We start from the raw sequence: 20,518 nt of genomic DNA on the forward strand, positions 1-20,518 counted from the left end.
AATATATTTTAACATGACTTTTGTATTATTAAAGCATATAGCAAAAAAGAAAATCTCATGGAAACAAACGTTGATAAACTCACATTTAATATAATAATAGACTTTCTTAGGACAAAGAACAAGAATGCATTCGTGTGTCAACTATTAATTTGTTTCTGTGTGAAAGTTTATATCTAACATCTTTAGTTATTCACACTCATCCATCAAAACTTTCTGCTTAATTTTATGGCAAATCAACCCTTTTTTCTGTTATCCAGCGCCAATGTGACAAATGTGTGTGTGTGTGATCATCTTACAATTTATATCTTTACGTTGGCATTCACAATTCTTGACAGCAACTGCTTCGTAGCATATATATATATATATATATATATATATATATATATATATATATATATATAGAGAGAGAGAGAGAGAGAGAGAGAGAGAATTGTGAATGCCAACGTAATTAAAGATATAAATTGTAAGATAATCAACATTATGGAATTTGGAATATAGACTTTAGTCATTTGTTCATATATATATATATATATATATATATATATATATATATATATATATATATATATATATATATATATATATATATATATATATATATATATATATATGTGTGGACTAAACCATTACAGGTGATTAAGGTAACTGAGAGTAGAAAGCAAATAATAAGTCTACATCTAAAATGAATTCGAAAATTTTTTTTTTTTCTTTTTTTTTTCCATTTTTTTTTCCATACCGATTAATACATTTTTCTTTCTTTTTTCGACTTGTAAACTTTCCAGTTTGAGATGTTTTCTTTGTACTTTTAACTTCATTGATTTATACGTTATTTCATATGAATATGAATCTTAGTGCAAACACTGACGAAGCATAATTTTTTCCCATCATTTTTGACGGAGGCTCTATACTCGTTGTTTATGATGAATCAAACCCAATTTCATTTTGTAATAACTAGGGCTGTGACAACAGAATATTCTTTTCATTCTTTTGTATATATTCTCTGGTATATATCCGACACAGTTAGACACACTTAATCGATCAAGAACCACATCCGTCTATATAAAAGCATATAAGGTATTAACGGATATACACTCAAGAGTCAAAACAATGAAAAGAATATGCTGTTGTCACAGACCTAGTAATAACATAACTAATAACATAATAAATCAATAACAAAAATACAATAACCATAAATTTATGTCATTCGATGCAACCGGCAATAAATATCCAGTTCTTTTATTATTATTTACTCCTGGAGTTAAGTTATTTTCTTTTCAGTTTTGTTCACCAGTCTTGTTTAATGGCCGCGTTTTTCTAGTGAATGGAGGAGCAAAAGCATCAACCTGAAATTAAATATAAGAAATTAATGAACACTCAAAGCCAGGAAAAAGTCGTTTAGCAAAGTTTTTATAAAGCTGTTATTTTTTATCCTTATTTTCAAAATTCAAGTCATAAAAATTGATCATGTAAATACAAATTTTATTTTAGAGAAGACTAGCATGGGTACCTGGCGTTGCCAGGGTGGAGAGAAGTAGTATGCTAAGGATATTGAGCAACCAATCCCTAGAAAAAAAATAGTAGCAAGTACCCGTGCAAGCGCAAAATAAAAAAAACGCCACAGTTGGCAGGATCGAACCTGTAACGCGAAAGAGGAAAAGGAGGTGAAAAGAGCTGTCTCGGCCATGGCGACCTATGATGTCATCAGCTTTTGAAATAAGGTTTTATAAACATACGTTGAGAATAGAATGGTTGGCGTATGATTTGCAAAAATGTTGATTCAAAAACTGACCGCTTCTTGCAAAAAACGGCCCTGTTGACCAGGACAGAATTAATCTTTTTTGACAGTTTTTAGATATTTTTCATCCGAGAGATTGATCTTTCTAACGATATGAATTTGGTCATGGTCGAATGCTTCTGTGAAATGTTTTTGGCAGACACACAAACACACACAAACACAAACTAACACACTTTTTACCTTTTAGATGTCCAATTCTATTATTTAAAATTTATGTTCCAGAGAAATAAAAAACATGTTTAACTGTTTTTAACCGTTAGAACATTTTTAATTTTGATTTTCACCTATTTTTTTTTTTAATTTCTTTTTTCTTTAAATTAAACTATTTGTTAGGTCTATGATTCTTTTTAATATATTGTAACTAGCTTGACCTACTAAGTGCTGCCAGGGCGATTAATAGTACTTTTAATTGCAGAACTGATACTAAGCAAAAGATGCAAAAATTTCATTGAACTCAAAATAATTTGTGTAACTGAAGTAGGAAATACAGAATTATTTACGTTCTTGTAGCAATCAATTATGAAATAAAACTGTATCATCTAAGGAATTTTGCTAGCATAAAGTGAAAAAGCAATTAAAGATATCTAATTACGGTATAGATCAAGAGTTGGCAACCTATAGCATGTGTGCTACACTTGGTACGCCAAGCAATTTTCAACTATTTAAGTATTCTCCCTTGTGGTAAAGAGAAATTACTAATTGGACGTTCCTTTGTAAATACAAGAATTTTTTTTTGTATTTTTCGATTTTTCTAAAAAATATATTTTCCTTTTGAACTGAAGTTAATAGTTTGTTCATGTTATTATAAATTGTATTTTATAGTTAATTCATGTAAATATAGTTTAATTATACGTAAATATCGGCATTAATGTTTACTGATTTATTTATATTTTCAGAAAACCATTTTTACTAATTATGACTTCAAAGAAAAGAAAACTTGTTCATCAACTATTTCAAGAAAACTCGACAAAAGAATATGGATTTTTAGAACAAAAACATTGTGCTGTGTGTGTTTTCTGTTGTGAAAGTGTTGTGTGCCACACATCTAGTGTACAAAGACACTTTCAAACAAAACACCAGTCTAAGTTTAAAACATCAGAAGAGAAAAATCAAACTGTTATTTTGAGCCAAGCAACTGGAATAAAGAATAAAGCAACTGAAATCATAAAATAGATGAATGTGTGGCTTTGAAAGGAAAGCCATTTACAGAAGGAGAATACATCAAAGAAATTTTTTGAGAAGTGATGAAATTTTATTTAGTGATTTACCAAATAAGGAGATTATAAATTTCTCAAATTAGAGAAATTACTATTTCTGCAAGATTAGTTGAGAAGCGCATAACTGATTTGGCTGAAAATGTAACAGCTAAACAAATATCTCGATTAAAACAATTCCAAATATTCAGTGTTGCTCTTGATGAAAGCACAGATTTAAATAATTTGCCTCGCTTAAACGTAGTTGCAAAATATCATGAAAATAATCCCAATTAATGAAGAGTTGTGTTGTTTATTATCCCTTCATGACACAACTAAAGCAGAAGACATTTGGACTGCATTCATTAGTTATTTTGCTAAAAATGTGACATCGACTTAAATTACTCTGTGTGACAACCGATGGTACTGTTGCAATGGTTGGCAAGAAGAAAGGATTTGTAAAACTTCTGGAAAATCATGTTGGCTGCAAACGTTTGAATTTTCATTATATTATACACCAGGAGAGTTTATGTACAAATACTTCATCTTTGAATTCGGCCTTTATGATGTTGTTAGAATATTTATCGTTTCTCATTCTTCGCTGGTGCACAAGCAGTTCGAGTCTTTTCTACAAGAAATTAAGTGTGAATATGGAGATATTCTGCTACACAGCAATGTTCGCTGGCGTAGTTGAGGCAAAGTTTTAACAAGATTCGTCAGTTGTCTTAAGTTATTAAGGTGTTTCTTGATAAGAAAAAGAAACACTTTCCTGAACTGAACGATGAAAACTGGTTGTTGAAGTTGATGATGCTGACTGACATAACCACACAGTTAAATGAACTTAATCTGAAATTACAAGGACAGGATCAAACAGTACTTGATCTTTTTTAAGCTATTGCAATGCATTTATAATGAAACTAGGCATTTTTACCCGTGGTCTGATTATCAAGGCATTTGTGTACTTCCCAAATGTGAAGAATCTTTCAAATCAATTTGAAGTAAATGTAGATGAACTTTAGCAGCACATTGAAGCACTCAAAGCAAAATTTGATAATCAAATCCTTATTTTTGTATATCATTAAACTTGATATAATTGATTTGGAAACTACTCAGTTGAAACATTTTAGTTGAATGGCTACTGAGTACTTTGAAATGCAATAAGTTGACTTCAGGTTTTCAGAATTATGGAAATTGTAAAATAAGTATATTGACCTTTATTTTTATAAGAATAATGTGTTGTTGGCATTATGAATAATTCGAAAACGTAAGTTGGCAAAAGATTGCCTACCCATAGTATAAATAAGTCATCATAAGTTATTCTTATTATAAGTTTTATAATATTTTACTTTGACATTTTTGCGTCTTTCACTTTGAAAATCACATTATTGTTATACTTTAATTAATTTTTGGTCAATCTTATATAAATCTTTTTATATATGGGATTTTATAATTTTTTATAAGAAAGAGGGAAATAATTCTATATAAAAAATCAAGAAACATCAGGTGTTTTTTTTTTTGTTTTCAATAACAGGATCCCTGTTGGTTGGTGAATTACGCTGAAGTTTGAAATAGCATTTTTAAATGTTCCCACTAATTGTACCTTGTTTGCCAGGCTTAAGTTTATATATTATATATTAAAACAGCATTTCTAAACGTGAAAATTGAATGCATATAAAATCCATGCTTATTTTTAACAATAAAAATATTTAATATTTAATTATACATTTTTTTTTTGTATTATTACAATATGTTAATTACTTTGTATGTTATCGCACTTAGCTAAGCTGTACAATATGATTTTCACAAGTGCTGCATGTTATGTGATTATGTAATTATGTGAATTAGCATAGTGCATAGTTTATATTGCATTAGTAATTGTATGCACCTTTAGGGCAGAAATATTTATTAGGCACATAAAATATTTATTAGGTTCATAAGAAATATTTATTAGGTTCGTAATAAAATATGTATTAGGTTAATAAGAAAATAACGTTGATCTTTGTATTATTCCAACCTGACATTCATTTTTTAAAATTAATGCTTATTTAAATATGTAATGTTATACAGTGTGTTTGGAATATCCATGCTCTAACTTCAAGATTATGTTCTATATATGTGTGTATAGGTTTGGAAATTATTATTTTCTCAGGTCATATGCTATTGAAACCAATATCAATTATTTTTAACTATAAACATCTAACATTTACAATGTGGGTATTTACTTCCTTCTCACCGCAGGAAGATGTGGCACAAGGCCAGGAAGCCAGCACTCCTAAAGGAGAAGCACTCTGGTCATTTAAAAATTGTCTGAGCAGTCCCGTCAACATTCCTTAGTAAGGACATCACAGGCAGTCAGCAATACACTTACTCTCCTCTAAAAACCGAGAGGAAAAGTGCTGGGAGAGTAGACTTCCTAGGACTACAAAGGACTCAGCCCTAACCTCAGTCAACAGGAAACAGGTCATTTAAAAAAGGATCCATACTCAGTTGGCTTTGGAGCCCACGTGTGTGATAGTGCACTGTTATTTCTACGAGGAGCGTTCCAAAATAATGCCTCCTATTTTTTATTCCATCCAAATGGATCAGAGGAGAATGTAAATTGCATTGTCATAATGACTGAACTTATGAATTCATGACCTGAAAGTTCCATTTCTGTGTTACAGATATTGACGGTGTGAAACTATACGAAAGCAACCTCCATCATGGATGTGCATTGGAAGCAGAGATGTGTCATTAAATTCCTAGCAAAATGGCATTGAGAATGGTGGTGACTATGTAGAAAAGTAAATTTTTGAGAACAAAAGATTGTTCATTTTGATAGTATCACCCCATCTTCGTAATTCTTCAAATTTTAGTAAAAAAAAAAAAATAGGAGGCTTTACTTTTTGGAGCTACCTTCGTACATATGTGATAGATAAATATTATCTTTGTAACAAGAAAAATAAAACTGGGCTTGTTGTTGTGACAAACACCAACAAAACAATGAAAAAAATGACAAATATAACAAATGATAAACAAATATAAAAGCTATTTCAGTTAACAGAATACAACAGACTAATAACAGATAAATAAATATGATCAGCAGAAACCAAACACTATGCAAAGGAAGAAATAGAACACAAAAGAAATTAGGCTAATAATGGAGTACTATTATAAAGCGATTCCCAAACAAAGATGTTCTTTTACATACACAGGCGGCAAAAAGAAAGTCCGCACTTGTAATTTTTTCAAAAACTGCAAATTTAAGCTGTAACTTAACTTAATGTAACTGTTTAGACAAACTATACCTCATTTGATTGGCTTTTTTTACCTGTTCATATTTAACTTTTAATTGAAATATTCTAGAGTTCACGTCAATTTAAAAAAATAACTTCAAATTGGCGAGGCAAAAAGAAAGTCCGCACAATGGAAAACTGTTATTTAAATGTAACTTTAAGACATTAATGCAACGCAAATACAACAGGAACACAATGAACTAGTTAATATTTAGTAGCATAGCCCTTCTGCAATTTGACACCCTGCAATCTTTCGGAAACTCCTTGAATTAGACTGCAATACTCCGGGGAAAGAGCAGCCCCCTTTTCTTTAGTTTTTGTCCAAAGTTCTTCCAAAGTTGACATTTTATCATTGCATAGTTGTTGCTTGATGTAATGCCATACGTTTTCGATAGGATTAAGGTCTGGAGATTGTGGAGGTCTATCTAAACACGGAATATCATGCTCTTCCAGGAACCTCTTGACATTGCCAGCTGTGTGAATGGGAGCATTATTCTACATGAAGATGGGATTATCATCCAAATTTCAACCAAAATAGGGTAGAAAATGCTCAGTCAACATATTAATGTATTAATGTGCTTGGTCGAATTAATTCGACCTTGCAAGCGAATTATAGGCTCTGGACAATTAGTACTAATAATGCTTCACACCAAAACTGAACCTCCACTACCTTGCAGCGTTGAAACTGAGCGCCTAGGATAAAATTCTTCACCTTTCTTCCGACAGACGTACTGCCTACCATCACTGCCTAGCGTATTGAACTTGCTTTCATCGCTAAAAAGCACTTTTGACCAATATGAAGAGTCATGATCTTCATTGCATCTGGTGAAGTCTAGACGGCGCTTTCTTTTCTTTACAGAAATCATTGGCTTGCGTCTTGCAACATATCCTTGCAAATTAAATTCCTTTACTCTGTTCTTGACAGTAGAAAGAGAGCATTTTTTAACAAGATTGCACTATTGTTGGATTTGGGGAGCCATTTTTAAATCTGTTTCTTAAGCTGCAGATCTTGATAGCATTGTCTTCCCTGTTAAAAGTAACTCTAGTACGACCAGATTTAGGGGCATCACAAACACTGCCAGTGTTTTGGTGCTTTTGCACAGTCTTTTGTACCATTTTCTCATCACATTTCAATCTGCGAACAATTTCTCGATTGGATAAACCAGAAAGGTGGAGATTAATGAGCTCCTGACGCTACCTAAGAGAAAGTCGTGGAATATGAACTAAATGTTACGTTGTATAATCTGGAACAACAGCAATTGCGATTAGAGATGCTTTGTGCTTCTTGGTGGATATTTTAAACCGATTTTGGGGCAATAATTTAAGCTGGTTTTAAGTGAATTTGTTGCTGTGGACTTTCTTTTTGCCTCGTCAATTTGAAGTTATTTTTTTTAAATTGACGTGAACACTAGAATATTTCAATTAAAAGTAAAAAATTAACAGGTAAAATTACAGAAGAATAAAAGGCGAATCAAATGAGTTATAGTTTGTTTAAACAGGTACATTAGATTTAGCTTAAATTTGCAGTTTTTGAAAAAATTACAAGTGCAGACTTTCTTTTTGCCGGCACTGTTTATAGAACCTAATCCTGAAATTATGCCATCGATTTTTCAAATACTTTATATACCATTTTAAGCACAACATTCCCTCTATGTTTCATTTTATTAGATTTATTTTAAATCATCTGACGTTTATAAGTTATGAAAAGGTGCAAATACAAAGAATTTTTTAGCAGGAATTGAAAATTGTCCATAAAGCAGTGCATCAAGAGTATTCAGTCAGGAAACCTTCAACAACTGTAAGGTGCAATGTTCGTTTTAAAAAAGGTTGTCATGGAAATTACAACATAAAAGACAAAGGTCATAAGTATCCATCGACATACCTACAAAAGTGTGCTATAATTTACTTAAAAGTTAGCCATCATCAAACAATTCAAATCGATTACTTTTGATTCTGCCTAAAATATCTGAAGTGAAGGAAAATGTAAAAATGACGTAAAAATCCATAAAACTCATGCCGTTTGACCTGTTTTCTTTTTTTTGAAAACCCAACTGATTAACTAAGTCGAGTAAAGACTATTGCCCTTGGTTGGTAACTTACTTCAAGGACATCAGGTTATGCCTAACTGAAACACTCAAACCTATGTTCTGTAAGAAGTTAATGTTAGGAAGTGCATCCAGTTTGTTTCAGTTCTAAGTCTGACTATTTTGAATTTTAATCAGAAATCCTGAAGATTATTCTAAGCAAAATCAAAGTAATCGATTTTTGGCTCATTTTTTAATCGACTTTTGGCTTATTTGTTAATTCCAAATGCTAAAAAGATGAAATCAATTCACACTCATAAATTTTGTTTGTATTTTATTTTGTTCTATGTTTTTTACATATTTTTAATTTCAGCAGACGCCAAAATTTTATGTTTTGCCTTACATCGTTCGATGGCAGAAGATATTTTCCTCATATCACTAAACAATTCTTCAAAAGCGAATAGATATTCATTAAAAACCGCTACAAAGTTCGAGATATAGAATGAAAAAAGGAAAAGAGAATTTGAAGAAGAGAAGGGAGTTATGTATATATAATTGTTCTGATGATTTTATAGGATAGAAAGAAATTCGATTATTGTAGTAAGAGCATAATATTTATTTATAAAAGAAATGTACTGAACTATTTTTCTCCCATAGATGGTGAACTGATCAGCAGATAAGTGACCGCCATCCAGTTGGTTTTCCTTACTAAACGAGCCCCTCCCCATGAAACCGTCTGTGAGTCTTGTCCGGCAATGCCCTGCAGACAACGAAAACCGCCGGATTTTACCAAGCAGACAGAAATCAATGCAAAAACGTAAAAAAGAAAATAAATAAAACAAACAACCTACCGTAATAATTTAATAAATTTTGCTGTTTTATTTATTTATTTTTTAATGGCAACTGTGTTTTTTGTTTTTGGTAATAGAAGTTTTGTTTCTTTGAATTAACGAACAAATATATTTTTGTTTTGTTTGTGTATGGAAAGTTATTTTTTCTTTGAATTAATGAAAAAGTATTTTGTTTTAAGGAACAAAGAACAAATTTTTGTCTTCTTGCAAGTATGTGTGTGTGTGTGTGTGTGTGTGTGTGTGTGTGTGTGTGTGTGTGTGTGTGTGTGTGTGTGTGTGTGTGTGTGCAATTTGTTTATACAATTAAAAACATATTTTCTGTAAATTCACATTTTTATAATTTCTTTAGTTGATTCATAATCCTTCTTGTTAGAAATTTACTTACATTCATTTGGTTTGAATTTTCAACCTGCCTTGGTTATTTAGAAAAAAAACCCGCAAAAAGCAACTTTGATCTGATAACAAACTAGACTATACATCAACATGAATATTATTTTTAAAAAAATGAATTGAAAAAAAATGATTAGGCGTTTTTGAATACTACTTAAATAAAAAAAAGTCCTGCAACAGATATTTATTTAAATGCATTGACAAGAACCAAAAATTGTGATTCACATTTTCAACACACATTAGTGAAAATTTAAAATAAGCATTTCAGTGAATAATGGCAGGAGGTCAAAATGGAAGATGAAAATAAGGAAAACGAAATCTTTTGTTGTGAAGCAATGCAAATGACACGATTGCAAGGGAAGCAGCTTCACAGTAAATAGAAGGACAAAATACTCACCCCACACCGGATCATTCTTAGTAAAGATAGTCTGAGATTAAAGGAAGAGTAGATTTTTTATTGATCAAATTAAAACACGGACTGAAGATTCTACTTAAAGAGTTTTTTTTAGAACAATGAAGATATTAACAAGAAGAGAAAAAGTCCAAGAAAGTTATTTGTTTATTCCAGAAGTTCCCAAACCGGAAACGACTTAGATATAATGAAATAGCTTTTATAGAATTAATAACCAAGGCAGCATTCTCAGAATGCTGACTTCCAGAAATATCAACATCCTTAATCTTTCAGAAAAAGCCTCCCACCACCCCACAATCTTTCGAAATGAGGGTTGTAGTAAAAAAAAAAAAAAAATGTTTTATTATTTATTGAAGGGAATGAAATCCATTCATGCCATTGAGTATTTGCATAAAAAGATGGTTTTGCTTATATTTCTGCATCCACATAAACTCCCACGGATAGTTATCCATCATCCAATAATGTGTTCCAAAAAGACGTTTATTATGAACAACCTGACCCTAATCCGATGCATGATCAGACAAGATTCACAAAGTTAGGTTAATGATGTGCATGTGTGTGCAGCGCAAATGACTGGCAAATTTTTTTGTGTGTGTGCAAGCTCATTTTTTGTGTGTGTGCAAGCTCATTTTTTTGTGTGTGTGCAAGCTCATTTTTTTTGTGTGTGTCCAAGCTCATTTTTTTTGTGTGTGTGCAAGCTCATTTTTGTGTGTGTGTGCAAGCTCATTATTTTGTGTGTGTGCAAGCTCATTTTTTGTGTGTGTGCAAGCTCATTTTTGTGTGTGTGTGTGCAAGCTAATTTTTTGTGTGTGTGCAAGCTCATTTTTGTGTGTGTGTGTGAAAGCTCATTTTTTTGTGTGTGAAAGCTCATTTTTTGTGTGTGTGTGTGTGTGCAAGCTCATTTTTGTGTGTGTGTGTGTGTGTGTGTGAAAGCTCATTTTTTTGTGTGTGTGCAAGCTCATTTTTTTGTGTATGTGCAAACTCATTTTGTGTGTGTGTGTGCAAGCTCATTTTTTGTGTGTGTGCAAGCTCATTTTTTTTGTGTGTGTGTGCAAGCTCATTTTTGTGTATGTGTGTGAAAGCTCATTTTTGTGTATGTGTGTGAAAGCTCATTTTTGTGTATGTGTGTGAAAGCTCATTTTTGTGTGTGTGAAAGCTCATTTTTTTTTGTGTGTGTGTGTGAAAGCTCATTTTGTGTGTGTGTGAAAGCTCATTTTTGTGTGTGTGTGTGTGTGAAAGCTCATTTTTGTGTGTGTGAAAGCTCATTTTTTGTGTGTGTGTGTGTGCAATCTCATTTTTGCATGTGTGTGTGTATGAAAGCTCATTTTTTGTGCGTGTGTGCAAGCTCATTTTTTGTGTGTGTGCCAGCTCATTTTTTGTGTGTGTGCAAGCTCATTTTTTTGTGTGTGTGCAGGCTCATTTTTTTGTGTGTGTGCAAGCTCATTTTTTTGTGTGTGTGAAAGCTCATTTTTTTGTGTGTGTGAAAGCTCATTTTTTTGTGTGTGTGTGTGCAAGCTCATTTTTTTTGTGTGTGTGTGCAAGCTCATTTTTTTTGTGTGTGTGCAAGCTCATTTTTGTGTGTGTGTGTGTGTGTGTGTGTGTGAAAGCTTATTTTTTGTGTGTGCAAGCTCATTTTTTTTGTGTGTGAAAGCTCATTTTTTTGTGTATGTGCAAGCTAATTTTTGTGTGTGTGTGTGTGTGTGTGTGCAAGCTCATTATTTTTTGTGTGTGCACGCTCATTTTTTTTGCGTGTGAAAGCTCATTTTTTTATGTATGTGCAAGCTCATTTGTGTGTGTGTGTGTGTGCAAGCTCATTATTTTGTGTGTGTGCAAGCTCATTTTTTTGTGTGTGAAAGCTCATTTTTTTGTGTATGTGCAAGCTCATTTTTGTGTGTGTGTGTGTGCAAGCTCATTTTTGTGTGTGTGTGTGCAAGCTCATTTTTTTGTGTGTATTCAAGCTCATTTTTTTGTGTGTGTGCAAGCTCATCTTTTGTGTATGTGCAAGCTCATTTTTTTTGTGTGAAAGCTCATTTTTTGTGTGTGTGTGAAAGCTCATTTTTTTGTGTGTGTGCGTGAAAAAGCTCATTGGTGTGTGTGTGTATGTTAAAGCTCATTTTTTTTGTGTGTGCAAGCTCATTATTTTGTGTATGTGCAAGCTCATTTTTTGTGTGTGTGTGAAAGCTCATTTTTTTTGTGTGTGTGTGAAAGCTCATTTTTTTGTGTGTGTATGCAAGCTCATTTTTTTTGTGTGTGTGAAAGCTCATTGGTGTGTGTGTGTGTGTGTGTTAAAGCTCATTTTATTGTGTGTGTGCAAGCTCATTTTTTTGTGTGTGCAAGCTCATTCTTTTGTGTGTGTGCAAGCTCATTTTTGTGTGTGTGTGTGTGTGTGCAAGCTCATTTTTTGTGTGTGCAAGCTCATTTTTGTGTGTGTGTTTGTGTGTGTGAAAGCTCATTTTTTTGTGTGTGTGCAAGGGCGACACAGGAAAAATGAAAAATGAGTTTTGCACTAAAGTGAAAAATGGATTTTGTCGACCTTGGCCATTTTAACAAATAGGCATGCTGAGCAGTTTCATCAAGAGTCTCATTATCATAGGAGAGAGAAACCCTAATCTGTATGTTGTTACGTTTTGTTTAATAAATAAATACTATACTAAATCTATTCTATCTTCTATCTATTCTACATTTTGGGAGGTGGGGTTTTATTGAAAAATGCATACACATTGGCATTTCTTTCTGAGTCTGCGTTAACCTGTGTTTTTCATTTCCAAGTTCACACCTTTCAGTACCACCATAGTGCATTCACATGACTAACATCCGGTTAGCATCCATCTTTAACTCCTGCTTTGACATTTGACAGCATCCTTCAATGCAACACCCATTAATATGCTGTGTGCTTTGCATCAAACAACTTCATTGTGCATCCACCACTTCCATCTCACTAGGTTCTTTCGCTCTGTCATCTCTGTGATATTATTCATCATCTTGAGTGTTCTGCCACTCACCTAATTATCCCACACAACACGTCGGTAGTGTGTAGTAAATAAAACTGAATCATGATATCGTGTGTATTCCAACTCCTACAGGAAAGCAAATAAGATTGACAGAAAACCAAAACAAACATTCAACAAAGTTCATATTCACCTTTAAACATTACTTTCAACAAGCATCATTTATTAGCTCCACAACATACAAAGTTCATATTCACCTTTAAACATTACTTTCAACAAGCATCATTTATTAGCTCCACAACATACAAAGTTCATATTCACCTTTAAACATTACTTTCAACAAGCATCATTTATTAGCTCCACAACATACAAAGTTCATATTCACCTTTAAACATTACTTTCAACAAGCATCATTTATTAGCTCCACAACATACAAAGTTCATATTCACCTTTAAACATTGCTTTCAACAAACATCATTTATTGCTCCACAACATACAAAGTTCATATTCACCTTTAAACATTACTTTCGACAAGCATCATTTATTAGCTCCACAACATACAAAGTTCATATTCACCTTTAAACATTACTTTCAACAAGCATCATTTATTAGCTCCACAACATACAAAGTTCATATTCACCTTTAAACATTACTTTCAACAAGCATCATTTATTAGCTCCACAACATACAAAGTTCATATTCACCTTTAAACATTACTTTCAACAAGCATCATTTATTAGCTCCACAACATACAAAGTTCATATTCACCTTTAAACATTACTTTCAACAAGCATCATTTATTAGCTCCACAACATACAAAGTTCATATTCAACTTTTAAACATTACTTTCAACAAACATCATTTATTAGCTCCACAACATACAAAGTTCATATTCACCTTTAAACATTACTTTCAACAAACATCATTTATTAGCTCCACAACATACAAAGTTCATATTCAACTTTTAAACATTACTTTCAACAAGCATCATTTATTAGCTCCACAACATACAAAGTTCATATTCACCTTTAAACATTACTTTCAACAAGCATCATTTATTAGCTCCACAACATACAAAGTTCATATTCACCTTTAAACATTACTTTCAACAAGCATCATTTATTAGCTCCACAAGATACAAAGTTCATATTCACCTTTAAACATTACTTTCAACAAGCATCATTTATTAGCTCCACAACATACAAAGTTCATATTCAACTTTTAAACATTACTTTCAACAAGCATCATTTATAAGCTCCACAACATACAAAGTTCATATTCACCTTTAAACATTACTTTCAACAAGCATCATTTATTAGCTCCACAACATACAAAGTTCATATTCAACTTTAAACATTACTTTCAACAAGCATCATTTATTGCTCCACAACATACAAAGTTCATATTCACCTTTAAACATTACTTTCAACAAGCATCATTTATTAGCTCCACAACATACAAAGTTCATATTCACCTTTAAACATTACTTTCAACAAGCATCATTTATTAGCTCCACAACATACAAAGTTCATATTCACCTTTAAACATTACTTTCAACAAGCATCATTTATTAGCTCCACAACATACAAAGTTCATATTCACCTTTAAACATTGCTTTCAACAAACATCATTTATTGCTCCACAACATACAAAGTTCATATTCACCTTTAAACATTACTTTCGACAAGCATCATTTATTAGCTCCAAAACATACAAAGTTCATATTCACCTTTAAACATTACTTTCAACAAGCATCATTTATTAGCTCCACAACATACAAAGTTCATATTCACCTTTAAACATTACTTTCAACAAGCATCATTTATTAGCTCCACAACATACAAAGTTCATATTCAACTTTTAAACATTACTTTCAACAAGCATCATTTATTAGCTCCACAACATACAAAGTTCATATTCACCTTTAAACATTACTTTCAACAAGCATCATTTATTAGCTCCACAACATACAAAGTTCATATTAACCTTTAAACATTACTTTCAACAAGCATCATTTATTGCTCCACAACATACAAAGTTCATATTCACCTTTAAACATTACTTTCAACAAGCATCATTTATTAGCTCCACAACATACAAAGTTCATATTCACCTTTAAACATTGCTTTCAACAAACATCATTTATTGCACACAACATACAAAGTTCATATTCACCTTTAAACATTACTTTCAACAAGCATCATTTATTAGCTCCACAACATACAAAGTTCATATTCACCTTTAAACATTACTTTCAACAAGCATCATTTATTAGCTCCACAACATACAAAGTTCATATTCACCTTTAAACATTGCTTTCAACAAACATCATTTATTGCTCCACAACATACAAAGTTCATATTCACCTTTAAACATTACTTTCAACAAGCATCATTTATTAGCTCCACAACATACAAAGTTCATATTCACCTTTAAACATTACTTTCAACAAGCATCATTTATTGCTCCACAACATACAAAGTTCATATTCACCTTTAAACATTGCTTTCAACAAACATCATTTATTGCTCCACAACATACAACGTTCATATTCACCTTTAAACATTACTTTCAACAAACATCATTTATTGCTCCACAACATACAAGTTCATATTCACCTTTAAACATTACTTTCAACAAGCATCATTTATTAGCTCCACAACATACAAAGTTCATATTCACCTTTAAACATTACTTTCAACAAGCATCATTTATTGCTCCACAACATACAAAGTTCATATTCACCTTTAAACATTACTTTCAACAAGCATCATTTATTGCTCCACAACATACAAAGTTCATATTCACCTTTAAACATTACTTTCAACAAGCATCATTTATTAGCTCCACAACATACAAAGTTCATATTCACCTTTAAACATTGCTTTCAACAAACATCATTTATTGCTCCACAACATACAAAGTTCATATTCACCTTTAAACATTACTTTCAACAAGCATCATTTATTAGCTCCACAACATACAAAGTTCATATTCACCTTTAAACATTACTTTCAACAAGCATCATTTATTGCTCCACAACATACAAAGTTCATATTCACCTTTAAACATTACTTTCAACAAGCATCATTTATTAGCTCCACAACATACAAAGTTCATATTCACCTTTAAACATTACTTTCAACAAGCATCATTTATTGCTCCACAACATACAAAGTTCATATTCACCTTTAAACATTACTTTCAACAAGCATCATTTATTAGCTCCACAACATACAAAGTTCATATTCACCTTTAAACATTGCTTTCAACAAACATCATTTATTGCTCCACAACATACAAAGTTCATATTCACCTTTAAACATTACTTTCAACAAGCATCATTTATTAGCTCCACAACATACAAAGTTCATATTCACCTTTAAACATTACTTTCAACAAGCATCATTTATTGCTCCACAACATACAAAGTTCATATTCACCTTTAAACATTACTTTCAACAAGCATCATTTATTAGCTCCACAACATACAAAGTTCATATTCACCTTTAAACATTACTTTCAACAAGCATCATTTATTGCTCCACAACATACAAAGTTCATATTCACCTTTAAACATTACTTTCAACAAGCATCATTTATTAGCTCCACAACATACAAAGTTCATATTCACCTTTAAACATTGCTTTCAACAAACATCATTTATTGCTCCACAACATACAAAGTTCATATTCACCTTTAAACATTACTTTCAACAAGCATCATTTATTAGCTCCACAACATACAAAGTTCATATTCACCTTTAAACATTACTTTCAACAAGCATCATTTATTGCTCCACAACATACAAAGTTCATATTCACCTTTAAACATTACTTTCAACAAGCATCATTTATTAGCTCCACAACATACAAAGTTCATATTCACCTTTAAACATTACTTTCAACAAGCATCATTTATTGCTCCACAACATACAAAGTTCATATTCACCTTTAAACATTACTTTCAACAAGCATCATTTATTAGCTCCAAAACATACAAAGTTCATATTCACCTTTAAACATTGCTTTCAACAAACATCATTTATTGCTCCACAACATACAAAGTTCATATTCACCTTTAAACATTACTTTCAACAAGCATCATTTATTAGCTCCACAACATACAAAGTTCATATTCACTTTTAAACATTACTTTCAACAAGCATCATTTATTGCTCCACAACATACAAAGTTCATATTCACCTTTAAACATTGCTTTCAACAAACATCATTTATTGCTCCACAACATACAAAGTTCATATTCACCTTTAAACATTACTTTCAACAAGCATCATTTATTGCTCCACAACATACAAAGTTCATATTCACCTTTAAACATTACTTTCAACAAGCATCATTTATTAGCTCCACAACATACAAAGTTCATATTCACCTTTAAACATTACTTTCAACAAGCATCATTTATTAGCTCCACAACATACAAAGTTCATATTCACCTTTAAACATTACTTTCAACAAGCATCATTTATTAGCTCCACAACATACAAAGTTCATATTCACCTTTAAACATTGCTTTCAACAAACATCATTTATTGCTCCACAACATACAAAGTTCATATTCACCTTTAAACATTGCTTTCAACAAGCATCATTTATTAGCTCCACAACATACCGCCACAGTAGCTCTTCGACATACAAGTAAAGTAAGGTTAATAATTGTAACAGCATCCTTTATCAGTTTCCGCCATTTCATTGCTCCTTCACATATGTCAATAACATCAAGTCTGATTGAAAGTACATACAGAATGCCAGCTCTCATTTTATTCGCCATTTTCTGGTGTCAGATTATATTCTTTGCTCTTCTACTTCACCAACAAAAGATAAGACTTTGTTCTTAGTAGCAGCAGCAGTAATTACCTAATTCAACAAAGTGGCAGCCCAATACAAAATAATGTTTTTGACGACTGTCCAAACACTTGCAAATGATGTTAGCTCTGTATCGTTCAAAAAAAGATCTCTCCCTTTCTGAAATAAAAATGTCACTCCTTTTATTCAGCTCTTTTTGACTGTAAAAGCGCCAATTTTGCATAATTACAACCATCTCCTCGAAATCAAACTGTTCCAGATTCGCTTCCACATGAAGCTACTGTTGCTTTGCAGAGAACACATTTTAGTCGTCTCCGTTTATCCTACTAGTCTAACTTTATGTTTTATTGGCTGATTCACCACCATCAGTGGCAATACCTAGCTTTTGACATCTTCTTTGAGATACAACGATTCCTTCCTCATCTATTTTTCTACCCCCTTCTCAAGCTTTTCTTTCCCCTCTTCCTGTAGGGAATATTCACAGATTCTTAATGAGTACTTAGGACATTTTCAATATTTGTATTTATAAAAAACATAGGAAGTTTTTTGGTGAACATATGAAAATTTCGGCGATACTACAGGAAGTATCAGGTCGGATATAATATGTAATCAATGAAATCTCCTTGCATTAATGCCTATTGATCTGCCAGTCATATCCACACTAACAACAACATTAATGCCGCCAATGTTAGCTAATACAAGTACCCTTATCTCAAATTACACCTCATCCACTGATAATTTCACAGTAGTATTCAATCTTCCTCCTTAAGAGTGCTCCTCCATTCCAACTCCTTACAAACCGAGGAGATAAAGATTGTGGTGCATCCTGTGTTAACAATGGCTCTTTCTTCTTTCTTTTTACCACGACCTTTACAATCCGTAAAGCTTTATGTCACATTGTTATTGATCCACTGGGGTAGCAATTGGTGTAATAACTCCTCTGACCATTTCCCTGGGGATAAAATCTGACCAAGTGTCCCTTCTCATTAAATCTATAATAAACCACAACAGGTTTTGGTTACTTTTTGCAGTTTTTTTTATTATCGTATGCAGCACATGACACTGAAAGCATTGTCAGCAAAATTTTATATTTGTTTCATTCTTGTACCTGATTCACTGTTAGTTGGACTTTATATCACTGTCAACCGTTATCAACTTGCTCATCTACTTGGTTTCTATATCAGGTATCTGCTACAATGATTTACAAACTTCTCTACACTTATTCCTGTGAATCCTGCTAATTATCTGATCTTAAAACTGATGTTGTTGGCATAAATATGCAACTGTAACTTTTCATGCGCCTTTTATTACTTGTAACATTAACTCAATACTCTACTCTATTTCCATGTACAAATACAATTCTCCCCTTTCCATGATGGACATAAGTTTCTTGTCGTCTCCTCCACATCCTACTCTTCTTTTCTTTATTTTTCTCGTCTTCCTCTTTCCTTTCATATCTTTCTGAACGCAATGCCACCTTGTGAAAAGATATCGCCATCCCATCATTTTATCTCTCAAGCCATTTCGCACAATGCATTGCACTTCCCACTTTTACCCAATAAGTTCCTCCCTTATCCCAAACTTTCATTTCTTTTATTTCAACAGGCCATGGTAGTTACATTTTTACGTTTTCATCGCAACTCATGAAACAAAGTGAGCATTTACACACCACATTGTGCAGTTGTCATTATTAAGATAAAATGTACGATTGTATCGATCGGCAGGTGAGTATGATAACCGAAAATTAGTTTAAGTTGTAGCTACGTTTTACTAATTTCATTATGAAGATATGATGACAAGCATAAACTCCAAGTAATCTCTTCATCGATTGAAATAACTTGAGATGGTTCTTTAATATCTACATTAAATACAACGCACAAAGTGCCCCACTGCACCAATAATATCAGACAATTCAGTTAAAAAGAAGTTACAATTAAAAAATTTAAAATATAAATTCTAACTTACATTAACAACGGGGTTTCTTTCAGATGTGACTGTGATGTCTGTGATTTGAGGGCCATGGATTTTTCTGGCTCTTGCCCACTCGGCTTTCAACTGGACATCCTGCTGACAGTTCATGGGGTTCAGAAAGGGTTGTCCAGTAGAAACACACAACATGTCATCTCGTTGAATATCCTTAAAACTTTCAATCTATAAAATAAAGAATTGGGGAGGACAAACATTTCTTTATTTAATGAGTACTATGCTATATAAGTGTAGAGCGCCTTCAAAACTGTTGGAAAGAAATTATGCTTCGCTAGTGCTCACACTAATATTCATATAAAATAATGTCTCAATCTATGAAAGTAAAAAAAAGTCCGAACATGAGAAGTTAAACAAAGAAATAAGAAAGGAAACGTCTCAACCTCGAAAGAAAAAGAACAGAAAGAAAAGGTATATCAATTGGTAGAGAAAGAAAAAAAAGTGCCTCTTTATGGGAATAGAGTGCAGGATTTCTTTTCCCAATTCATTTCAGATTGAGAGAGGTCTGATTTACAATTTGCTTTCTCCTTTACTCTAAATGCTTATAATGATTTCGTTGGGCATGTATAAGTGCATGTAAGTAACATGAAAGCAGGTCATTTATTTTCATATATATTTATTCACAAATAAACACACATTGGTATTTATTATAAAGCAAAGGATTGTACAGTAGGTTCATTATTACAGTAAATGAAAAGAATTTATATTTCTGCCACAACATATCACTTCAGAGTGGTTGAAGCTTAGTTGAAAGTAGAATTCAATGATTTTACTGGAAAAAAACCCTACTTTTGAAGAAATTCTGTGGATTTGGAGCT

The 20,518-nt window shown here is 32.2% G+C and overlaps 1 protein-coding gene across 4 annotated transcripts in view; it reads right to left on the reverse strand.

The window, feature by feature from the left end:
* Positions 1-1,179: 1,179 nt before the first annotated feature.
* Positions 1,180-20,518, reverse strand: part of LOC145293168 (doublecortin domain-containing protein 1-like) — a 562,737-nt gene continuing 543,398 nt past the window's right edge. For 3 of the 4 annotated variants that reach the window (XM_080139630.1, XM_080139632.1, XM_080139629.1), the window contains 2 exons: positions 19,683-19,868; positions 1,180-1,343 (listed from right to left, as the gene is read on the reverse strand). In XM_080139630.1, the coding sequence (XP_079995756.1) occupies positions 1,275-1,343; positions 19,683-19,868 (255 nt within the window). In that variant the 3' untranslated portion in view covers positions 1,180-1,274. Of the gene's footprint in view, positions 1,344-9,925; positions 9,957-19,682; positions 19,869-20,518 lie in introns of all 4 variants that reach the window. The other variant, XM_080139631.1, reaches the window with a different exon arrangement.

Source organism: Euprymna scolopes, chromosome 14 (genome assembly GCF_053919585.1).
Source record: "Euprymna scolopes isolate OS-2025 chromosome 14, ASM5391958v1, whole genome shotgun sequence".
Taxonomy (NCBI): domain Eukaryota; kingdom Metazoa; phylum Mollusca; class Cephalopoda; order Sepiida; family Sepiolidae; genus Euprymna; species Euprymna scolopes.